The sequence below is a fragment of the Vulpes vulpes genome, chromosome 8 (assembly GCF_048418805.1).
Source record: "Vulpes vulpes isolate BD-2025 chromosome 8, VulVul3, whole genome shotgun sequence".
NCBI lineage: Eukaryota > Metazoa > Chordata > Mammalia > Carnivora > Canidae > Vulpes > Vulpes vulpes.
In genome coordinates, this window is record NC_132787.1 from 5,186,437 (window position 1) to 5,198,592 (window position 12,156).

General features: G+C 36.2%; 1 protein-coding gene and 1 non-coding gene across 2 annotated transcripts in view; one reads left to right on the top strand and one right to left on the bottom strand.

The window, feature by feature from the left end:
• SPATS2 (spermatogenesis associated serine rich 2) overlaps positions 1-12,156 on the bottom strand; it is a 149,369-nt gene that overhangs the window by 54,798 nt on the left and 82,415 nt on the right. Inside the window, exon 2 of the mRNA XM_026000253.2 lies at positions 10,570-10,838. Coding sequence (XP_025856038.1) covers positions 10,570-10,594 — 25 coding nt within the window. The 5' untranslated portion in view covers positions 10,595-10,838. The remainder of the gene's footprint in view (positions 1-10,569; positions 10,839-12,156) is intronic.
• Positions 3,408-3,517, top strand: LOC112921275 (U6 spliceosomal RNA). Its single transcript, XR_003235215.1, has one exon. It is a non-coding gene; the product is annotated as a U6 spliceosomal RNA (small nuclear RNA).

Below are 12,156 nucleotides of genomic sequence, written 5' to 3' on the forward strand. Positions count from 1 at the left end.
GTTAAGATTTATTTGAGAGAGTGAATGAGTTGGGGGAAGGGCAGAGAGAGAAAATCTTCATATAGACTCTCTGCTGAACAGGGAGCCCGACATGGGGTTCAATCTCACAATCCATGAGATCATGACCTCAGCCAAAACAAAGAGTTGGGACGCTCAATCGACTGAGCTGCCGAGGCGCCCCATAATTCTCTAGGTGTTTTAAAATCCTAATAAAACTTTCTTATTGTTTTATATAATCAATATTCATTTAGACTTGGCCATGTATTTGTGGTTTGCTTTGCTATTCATGCCTTGTTCCATCTCCAACCTTCCAACTGGGTCATCTTTCTTCTGTATTCAGAATATCTTCAGGATTTTTCCAATGGGGTTCCAATGGTGACATCTTTTTGGTTTTATTTTTGTGCTTTTTTGCTGTTTTTTAAAACTATTTCTGGGCAGCCCAGGTAGCTCAGCGGTTTAGTGCCACCTTCAGTCCAGGGCATGATCCTGGAGACCAGGGATTGAGTCCCATGTCGGGCTCCCTGCATGGAGCCTGCTTCTCCCTCTGCCTGTGTCTCTGCCTCTCTCTCTCTCTCTCTGTCTCCCATGAATAAATAAATAAAATCTTTTAAAAAAAACCTGTTTATTTCCACTTCATTCTAGAAGGATATTTTCACTGTATATGACATGTGTAGAATTGCAGACTGGCAGTTATTTTAATTCAGACCTTTAAAGATATCATCCCACTGTCCTCTGACTTCTATTGTTCCTATTTGAGAAGTTATCTCTAGGTTTGATTGTGATCTTTTTAAAACTGTGTGTTTTTTTTCCTCTGGCTGCTTTTAAGATTTTCTGTCTTTGTTTCCTAGAAATTTTACTATGATGTTCCTATGATGTTTACTATGATGTATTCTGCTTGTGATTGATACTTCTTGAATCTGTGGCTTGATGGTTTTCTTGAATTTTGGAAAGTTATCAACAATATCTCCTCAAATACTCTTCCTTATGCTCTTTCTTCTGCAGTTCCCATTACACATATGACATACCTAATCTCTGTAGGCCTCTAAGTCTTTCACCTTCTCTTCTGTATGTCCTCATCTTTTGACTTTCTATGCATGATTTCGTTTCTTCTAACTTATGCTACAGTTCACTGATTCTTCTCAGATAATACCAATCTGTTTTTTAAAACCAGACACTGAGTCCATAGCTTCAATTACTGTATTTTTCAGATCTAAAATATGCATTACAGGGATTCCTGGGTGGCGCAGCGGTTTGGCGCCTGCCTTTGGCCCAGGGCACGATCCTGGAGACCCGGGATCGAATCCCACATCGGGCTCCCGGTGCATGGAGCCTGCTTCTCCCTCTGCCTGTGTCTCTGCCTCTCTCTCTCTCTATCATAAATAAATTAAAAAAAAATAAAATAAAATAAAATAAAATATGCATTACAAAGTAGTTTGCCAGTTGTCTACTGAATTTCTCCATGCTGTCTTTATTTCCTTGAATCTTTTAAGAATAGTTATTTTAAATCTGGTAATTCCAATATTTAGGTCTCCTGTGTATCTGTTCTATTGTCTAATGTTAGAGACAATATTCTATATTCTTATTGTTACATCCCCTCATGTTTCTAATTATTTTTATTGTGTACTAAACAATCTATTTTTAAAAACTGATAATGAAAGTAATCTGTGAGGATTTCCAGAGAGGATCTATTTGCTTTGCACCTATATTACCTCAAACCAATTTCAGGTACTGAAATAATTTAAAACTAAGTTGCAATTCCTACAAGGGTGAGTCTATTTCCACTCATCTTTACTGCTAGGACTCAGTCTCTTGGGGAGTCCTATGCCAGAGCAAGGTGGGGTGGGTGGTCACTAGTTCCTGCTCATACCCCAGAAGGCCCTGAACATTAATCACTGTCCTCTTGGCTCTAGGAATTTGTCACCATTCAGCTTTTCAACTGCTCTATCCTTTTTACCTATGTTATTCTCCCTTCAAAGTGTTTACCCTCCCTATATTTGGTCTAACGGATTCTTGCATGCACCAAGCATACCCTTCTGGAATAATTTTGAAAAGAAAACCCTAGAAAAACTTGGGGGGTTTCTTTTTTGTAGTAAGCACATAAATGAGCAGTATAAGAAACAATTTAAACTGGTTCTAAGGACAACCTATTTTTTAAATTGCCTAAGGTAGAAAGATAAGCCACATTTACTTACTTGTTTCCCACCTTTATATTAGATGTTTTACCCCTAAAAGGAAAGGAAAAAGAAATATGTGGCCAATTATTTCTAGATATCTTTTGTAGAACAGTCAGCTAGAGCCTAAAATAAAATGTCCTCTTTATTGAACTTCTAAAAAGAGATGGCATTTAAAAAGTATATTAAGAGTATGTGACTTTCAACAAAGAGAATATGGTTGAGAGCAATGAACTAAAAGGCCCAAACACTTGCTTTGGTTCTGTATTAGTTTCCAGTGGCTGCTAAAACAAATTACCACAAATATGGTAGCTCAAACTATGGAAATTTATTGTCATAGTTCTAAAGCCTAGGGATCCCTGGGTGGCACAGCGGTTTGGCGCCTGCCTTTGGCCCAGGGCGCGATCCTGGAGACCCGGGATCAAGTCCCATGTCGGGCTCCCGGTGCATGGAGCCTGCTTCTCCCTCTGCCTGTGTCTCTGCCTCTCTCTCTCTCTCTCTGTGTGTGACTATCATAAATAAAATTTTTTTAAAAAAATAAAGCCTAAATGTCCAAAACCAGTTTCACTGGGCTGAAATGAAGCTAATGGCAAGGTATAGTCATTCTGAAAGCTCTAGAGAATTTGTTCCTTGCCTTTTCCAATTGCTGGTAGGTGTAGGCATTTCTTGGCTTGCCATATCACCCCAATCTCTTGCCCTCATGGTTATGATGCCCTTTCTTCTATCTGAAATCTCCTGCCTCCCCCTTATAAGGATATTTGTGGGTGCACTTAGGGCTCACCTGGATGATCCAGGATAAACTCCCCATCTCAAGATGTTGACAGATGGTAGCTACACCTGTGGTGAACATACAGCATCATGCATAGTTTTCAAATCACTATGCTGTACAACCTGAAACTAATGTAACAATGTGTATCAACTATACTTCAATTAAACTTAATTTTTAAAAAGTAAAAAATCTGAAATGTTTTTAAAATTATAAATTAACATAATTTGTTTCTAGACAGTCTACAATGTATCAAAGTACTAAGCTAGGTATTAGAAAGACATACAAGAACAAAACCCAGTTCTTATCCCAACAGGCTCAGAGTCTAATAGGCAAAGACAGGCATACAGTGAATGTTTATAAGTATCACAGATGAAATGGGAGACACAAAGAATAAAGAGGTCAGTTCTGACAGTTATTAAAATTTCTTTAAATTTAAAAATTTTATGACTTTATAAAAATACTTTGTAGTGCTCACATCAGTGGTAGCACATATATTAAAATTGGAATGGTACAGACAAGATTAGCCTGGCCCTCATGCAAGGATGACATGCAAATTCATTAAGTGTTCCATAAAAAAAATAAAAAATAATTAAAATTTAAAAATAAAAACAGGTTATAACTCTTGTCTTTAAAAGGAAGTCCTTGGGACGCCTGGGTGGCTCAGCAGTTTAGTGCCTGCCTTCGGCCCAGAATATGATCCTGGAGACCTGCGATCGAGTCCCACATCAGGCTCCGTGCATGGAGCCTGCTTCTCCCTCTGCCGGTGTCTCTGCCTCTCTCTCTCATGAACAAATGAAATCTTTTAAAAAAATAAAATAAAAGGAAGTCCTCACATCCGTTAGGATAGCTATTTATTTTTTTATTTATTTTTATTTTTATTTTTTATTTTTTTATTTATGATAGTCACAGAGAGAGAGAGAGAGAGAGAGAGAGAGGGAGGCAGAGACACAGGCAGAGGGAGAAGCAGGCTCCATGCACTGGGAGCCTGATGTGGGATTCGATCCCGGGTCTCCAGGATCGCGCCCTGGGCCAAAGGCAGGCACCAAACCGCTGCGCCACCCAGGGATCCCTAGGATAGCTATTTAAAAAGCAAACAAACAGAAAATAACAAGTGTTGGAGATGATGCAGACAAATTAGAACCCTGTGTACTGCTGGTAGGAATGTAAAATGGTACATCTCCTACCGAAAACAAAATGGCAGTTCCTCAAAAAATTAAACAATTACCATTAGTCCAGCACTTCCACTTCTGGCTATAAACCCAAAAGAAGTGTAAGCAGGAGTTTCAAAAGATATCTGTACACCCATGTTCATAGCAAGTTATTTACAAAAGTCAGACAGTGGAAACAACTCAAGTACCCATCCACAGATAAATAAAATGTGATTAATACATACAATAGAATATTATTCAACTTTAAAAAGGAAGGAAATTCTGATACATGCTACAACATGGATTAACTTTGAAGACATTATCCTTAGTGAAATAAACCAGTCATAGAAGGACAAATACCATATGATTCCATGTGTATGAATTATCAAGAGTATCAAATTCACAGAATCAGAAAACAGAAAGTAGGATGGTAGTTTCCAGGAATTAGGATAAGAGAAAGTAGGGAGTTATTGTTTAATGGATACAGGGTTTCAGTTTTGTGAAATGAAAAAAAGTCGGGGAGGGCAGAGGAAAGGAAGAGAGAAACATTTAGGTAGCTCTATATAAAACAAAAAGTAGTGAAGCAATTAAGCAATAGCACAGTACTGGGATTGAGAAACCGTTCATGCAAATCAACTATGAAATTTAAGTCAGCTATTTTAATGTTTCAGAGGTTTAAATATCAAATGTGAAGGTGTTTTGTAGTTGAATAGTTTTACAAGTGGGAAAAGAGGAAGAGAGAGAACTAATGTTAAGTGCAAAATGAAGTTAACAAAAAAAGTACATTGTTCTTACCATTATCATTATAACTTGATAAATATAGAGCAAACATGGTTTTTATGTCCAGAAAAATATTAGCAAATCTGTTTAAAACAGTCTAGTGTACTATCCTCAGAGATAGTGATTCAAAAACAATTTTTTAAAAAATTTCTACGATGATTCTGAGATACAGTCAATTTTGAGAGAAAAAGATTACCTAACCATAATCAGGGTTCCTAAAAATGTTAAAACTAGAATCATTTTGTCTCATCGTTCTCTAGTCTCTGAAGACTCTTTATTTTTATTTTTATTTTTTTTTAATTTTTATTTATTTATGATAGTCACACACGGAGAGAGAGAGAGAGGCAGAGACACAGGCAGAGGGAGAAGCAGGCTCCATGCACCGGGAGCCCGATGTGGGATTTGATCCCAGGTCTCCAGGATCGTGCCCTGGGCCAAAGGCAGGCGCTAAACCGCTGCGCCACCCAGGGATCCCCTGAAGACTCTTTAAAGTGAAAATTAGGATCATTAGTAATCTGTGGGAATCAGAACTAAACCTATTCCCAACCTTGGATTACCCCCAGAATTGGGTTTCTTTTATCTAGTGCTTGATTCAGACATCAGTCAGGAAATGGTTAAAAGTTATGCATAATTGGGATGCCCGGAGGGCTCAGCAGTTGAGATTGAGCATCTGCCCTTGGCTCAGGTCCTGATCCTGGAATCTGGGATCGGGATCGGGTCCTATGTCAGGCTCCTTGAGGGGAGACTGTTTCTCCCTCTGCCTGAGTCTCTGCCCTCCCCCCACTCTGTGTCTTTCGTGAATAAACAAAATCTTTTTTTTAATTATGCATAATTATCCCACTATAAATTCATATTATGAACCTAATAGGTTCTCAAATATCTGCTATGGGTTCTACTCAAAAGTTCTTTTATTTACTTTTTTTAAAGATTTTTTATTTATTCATAGAGACACACACAGAGAGAGAGAGAGAGAGAGAGAGAGGCAGAGACACAGGCAGAGGGAGAAGCAGGCACCATGCAGAGAGCCTGATGTGGGACTCATCCAGGGTCTCCAGGATCATGCCCTGGGCTGCAGGCAGCTCTAAACCGCTGCACCACTGGGGCTGCCCAAAAGTTCTTTTATTTGATTTTTAACATCTGGGTGCCCAAGAAACAGTTCCAGTAATCCAAGGGTAAGGCCCACAAGAGATTTTTGGCAGAAGCATTTTTTACCTAACTAGTAAGCCACATAAACCATAGGGCACTTAATATCTAAAGACTTGTCCTCTGTTGCCACTATTTACATAGCTATTCAAGCTACCAGGTATGAAGAACTAGTTGTTTTTATTGTTTTAATTTCTAAGCGCTGAGGACCAGTACTTTTCTAAAACAATAAAACTGGGCTTAAGGGTGGCATGAAGAGGTTACAAGTTCTCTCCTTAAAACACATGTATTAAACTGAACAAAACTATCAGAAACAACCTTTTCAGGGCTGTAGAAATCAATCAAAGGCCACAACAAATTACTGAGAAACTGCTAGTGTCTTAGGTAAGAACAATGAAGTCTGTACCCTTCTTGCCTAGGACTGCTCCCATTCACATCTCCTGCTCCATGGAGAACAATAGCTTTAACCAGGACAGGGCTAGCTATAAAAATAGCAGCTTTATTGCCACAGAAGGCTAACTAGAGAGGAGGAAAAACTCCACAGCTCTCTCAGATAAAGTGGATAACTTAGAAATAAATGTAAAAAACAAACAAACAAAAACAAAAAACAACAAAAAAACCCACCTTGCTGCCTTGCTAGCCTGAAGTTGAAGTGTTGGTTAAGTGAGTGGTAAACAAATAAGAAATTTAAAAGGGAAATCCTGGAAATAAAAAAAAACATAGAAAAGCTGTATTCGTTCTCTACACATTCCTAGCTAAATGGGAAACGAGAAACTATGCACGTGCACGGGGAAACCTAAGAGCCAGTGGAAAGTAAAAGTGAAAACCAACTTAATCAGCCTGAACTTTGAGGTCCTCCTCAACCCACAGTTTAATCAGCAGAAAATAAAAGCTTAAGTATTTTAGATGTTTAGCAAAACTTCAGTCTAAATCACTGGCTGACCAATAAACACTGCAGACACAGGGACAATCCCTAAAAAGCAAAAGTAAAAAATAAAAATTGGAATTTAAAAATACGTGCAGATACATTTGTGACTGTACACATGGGACAGGTAGAGAGGTAGATATCCTAGTTTATGTCCAGGCTAATTATTTTTAAAATACCTTCAAGAAAATAAAATAAGAATCCAGAGTTAACTATCTGTTTAAAAAAAGCCAAGAAAGAGGGCAGCCCTGGTGGCTCAGCGGTTTAGCGGCACCTTCAGCCCAGGGCCTGATCCTGGAGACCGGGGATCGAGTCCCACATCGGGCTCCCTGCATGGAGCCTGCTTCTCCCTCTGCCTGTGTCTCTGCCTCCCTTTCTCTCTGTGTGAATAAATAATGAAATAATATGAATGAATATTATTCATTCACTCATGAATAAATAAATAAAATCTTAAAAAAAAAAAAAGCCAAGAAAGAAAGAAAGACTCATACATAGGAAAAACACCATCAATAGAAACGGACTCTTAAAGGGTCCACCAAGTTGGTACCTAAGCAACAAAAACTTCAAAACAGCTAATAAAAATATTTTCAAAAAATTAAAGGAAAATACAGTCCTAATGATTCAACAAAGAGAATCCCAATAAAGAAATAGACACTATAAAACTAAAAAGAAATTCTTTTTTTTTTTTTTTTTTTATTTATGATAGTCACAGACAGAGAGAGGGAGAAGCAGGCTCCATGCACCGGGAGCCCGATGTGGGATTCGATCCCGGGTCTCCAGGATTGCGCCCTGGGCCAAAGGCAGGCACCAAACCGCTGCGCCACCCAGGGATCCCCTAAAAAGAAATTCTAATTGAAAATATAATACCCAAATGAAAAATTCACCAGACTTAATAGCAAATTTGAGACAGAAGAAAAAAAAATCAATGAAATTGAAAAGAGATCAATAGGAATTAAGCAATCTAAATAAAGGAAGAACAATATGAAAAAAAAATTTGAAGAAAAAAGAAAAATGTTCCTTGGTCACCTGTAGGATAACATTAAGCTTACTGATATACACATCACAGGATTCCTAGCAGGAGAGGAAAGAGAGAAAGGGGCAGGAATAATTTTTTTGATGAAACAATGGCTAAAATTTGATGGAATTCCCAAGAAATCCATACCAAATTCCATCAAACTGCTAAAGACAAAGAGAAAATCTTGACAAGAAAAAAAGGACTCATAGCAAACAGAGGAACAACAATATGACATATTTAGTGGAAAAGCACATTCTAAGTGCTGAATTCTATAGCTAGCAAAACTATCCTTCAAAAATTAAGATAAAATAAAGATATTCAGATTAAAAAAAAAAAGTCTGAAAGACTCCATTCCTGTCAGACTTGTGTACAAGAAAAACTAAATCCTTCAGGCTGAGAGGAAATAAAACCAGACAGTAACTCAAATCCAGTTATGATATATATATATATATATATATATATATATATATATATATATATATATATGATAGTATGAAAGTAGGGAAGAGGAAACAAGGCTATATTGGAAGAGAGTTACTATATTTTACCAGAATTAAGTCAGTATTAACCTGAAGCTTGTGACAAGTTAAAGACGCATAACTGCAATCCTAGAGCAATAAAATGATTTTAATTAATAAAATAACTAATAAAATAACTAAGAAATAGCTTTTAAAAATCAGAGGAATTAATACAAAGAAGTATAAAATATAAAGTAATATAAAGATAAAATTAAAAAAAAATATAAAAAGGCAGCAATAAAGCAGGTGCAGAGGAACGAAAAAATAAGATTTAGGAAACAGCAAATAGCAGACATAAACCCAATCATTCTGATAAATACACTAAATGTTGAATGGATTAATCAAAATGCAGTTGTGAGACTGGATAAAAAGGCAAGATCCAACCATATGATGTCTGCAAGAGACACTTAAGTTCAAAACACACTGAAAGTGAAGGTTGAAGGTTTCAGTACCACCCTCACCAAAAAAAAGAAAGTAAGAGGATGAAAAAGATAATTCCTGAAAACAATAAGTATAAGAGAGAGGGAAAAATTAAACTTTAAAGACATATTCTTAGGGCAGCCCTGGTGGCGCAGCAGTTTAGCGCCTAGTGCCGCCTGTGGCTGGGGTGTGATCCTGGAGGCCCGGGATCGAGTCCCATGTCAGGCTCCCTGCATGGAGCCTGCTTCTCCTCCCTCTGCCTGTGTCTCTGCCTCTCTTTCTCCCTCTGAATAAATAAATAAATAAATCTTAAAAAAAAAAAAAAGACATATTCCTAGAGACAAAGAACATTTCATAATAAAAAACAATATATCAACAAGATAAAACAATTATAAATGTATATTATTTAATAGCAGAATCCTAAAATATGTAAATTAAAAACTGACAAAACAGGAAAAATACACAATTCAACAATCGTAGCTGAAGATTCAATGTTAACTTTTTAGATGAAACTGTTTTATTTTAAAGTCTGGAGTCCTATTTTTACTCTAGTATTTCTCATCTGTAGGAGGAAAACAGATAATGTTTCAAACATAACTGGGAAGAAAGCAAACTGAATCATGACAAAGAAGAAACAAACTTTGGTTATAAAAACTTTTCAGTTAATAATCTCATTGCATAAAATAGCTCTTAAGTAATCTAACCATTCCTTAGAACTCAGATTTCCTTTATACAGATTTACTATACAATGAAACTGCAGCTTTCAAAATCACAAGCAGCTCCAGTACATTATTTTCTTAAAATGAGGTTTGTGAACTACCAAGTCAAAATTAAGTTTAAAAGCATTTTCCTTCATATTTAACACATGAGACCTAGATCTACACCTTTGTTTTGAATGGAAGAACATTAACTTTAAATTGAAAATTAAACTCAAAGAGGGAAAAAAGCCAGGATAGCTATGGTCATTCTTCTAACAAATATATTCTAGTTATTGTATAATAATAGTTCTAGTGCTACTGTTAAATTTGTCCCTTTGCATTTTTGCAGCTATTCTAAAAAAGGTGAAAAAGGGATCTTATAGTCTTTCCCAACTATTCTTGGTATTTGATTCTTTGATCTTATATTTTACTTCAGATAAGAAGCTAGAGTGAGTAATAATCCTGGAAGGAAAGCGAAAGAAGGAATCTAAAACTGGAAGCATTTACTCTTGCTTCATTTCCTGTCTCCAATGAAAAAAAACATCAACTCACAGGATATAGAATATCCTGCAGTAAAAGTTATCTCCACCACGGCCCCTAACATATGTCCATACTTCAGAAAGTATATTTTCTAGATGCAGTTGACTTTCCTGCAAATATATTCCAATTTAATACATTTATAAAAGTAGAAAAGCAATTGTTATATGAATTAATTCCCAAACTGAAAACACACAATACTGTAATCTAATATTCACAATTACTTAGATAATTAAAGAGACAATGGATAAAGTTGTGAATGTTCTATACTCCTCTAAAATTAATTGCAGTCAAGATAAAGAGACAGATTATACCTATCAGAAGTACTGCACTGGGTGAGGGACAATATAACCATTCAAAATACATTAAGAGAACCTTTTAAAAATATATAGATCACCATTCTACATCTATGCTTTTAACAATTTATACCCACATGTAATCTTACCCTTTGAGTTTTGTTTTCTAGACATTGTGGTTTCTTTGATCTCAAAAAATACAGATGAAAAGTATCCTTTTGCCTTGTCTGGGTCCTGACCGTAGTTATCTCTGATTTAAAAGCAGGCAACGGAAGTCTGTAGTTGGAGGTGATAAATACCAAATGCTGGTTATCTGAAATTCTGCTCACTAGCTGTTGATCTCCTTTCCTTCTCTTGTATCAACTTCTTGTCAGGAAATATCATTGCAGACATTCATGTCTCTTTCTCCATGGAGATTCTGGAGGGAAAACACACAAATACATTCACTATTACAGTTAACAGCTACATGTATAAAATTTCTAACAGATACCCAAAAAATACCTGGTATTTTTTCTAAATAAAGCTAGCTATTAAAAGGAAAATACTCTAGAAAGAATGTAGTCATAAAAAGCAATATTTTGCTCCAAAAGAAACTTTAATCTTAGGGAAAAAAACAAACCAAGAAACAGATTCTGAACTATACAGAACACATTGCTGGTTACCAGAGGGGAGGTGAGTGGGGGAGAATGGGAAAATAGGGGATGGGGATTAAGGAGTGCGTTTGTGATAAGCACCGTGTGTTTTATGGAATTGCTGAATCACTATATCACACATCTGAAACTAATATAACATTGTATATTAATATTAACTATACTGGAATTAAAAAAAAAGAATTTTTAATCTTAAAATCAGACCATCTTCTTAGTTCAGAAAGAAATTGCCTTATCTTCTGTTATCTCAAAAATCTTATACCCATCTCCACTTCACAAAGTAAAATATTACCTCTTATTACTACCTAAGATCTTTCTTACCACCTGCTTGTCCTACCCAAATCAAGGGTCTTTTTTCTGTTCTAGGATTTCCTGTTTCTAACCTCTCTTCAGGTTTCCCAGGTCAAATATAGCTGCAAGAAAACTGGGGAATGAGGTGAGTGAATGGGAAGAGCACAAAGGAATTTTAGTAAGAAAAACTGGAAACAGTAAATTTCTATTAGTCAATAATGCAGGAAGCAAGTTGTAAAGATACAAATGCTACTTTTTCCCATATCACTGAACTTTAAAAAAACAGATCCTAAGATTTCTGGGTAAAGAAAGCATGAGGATCAAAGCAACTCTTATATTTGGACACTTGACAGGAAAACCCCAAGAAGCAAATGAGAACAACCTTATATGAAATACTTTCCAATACAGACGGAGGAAAATGAAGACTAAGTAGACAGCTATGGTAAAGTTAAAAAAAAAAAAAATTCACCAAGAGCCTCAACGGATATAGAGAAAAGATTGGTGGTTACCTGAGGCAGGGGGAGTAGATAATGGGTGAAGGGGGTCAAAAAGTTCAAATTCCGAGTTATAAGATGAGTAAGTCACAGAGATGTACAGACAACAAGGTGACTAGCTCATACTATGTTCCATATTTGAAAGCAGCTAGGAGAATGGATGTTGAAAGTTCTCATCACAAGAAAAAACGTTTTATATATGAGATGTTAACCAGACTAATTTTGATGGTCATTTTGCAATATATACAAATTCTTTTTTTTAAGATTATTTATTTATTTATTTATCTATTTATCTATTTAT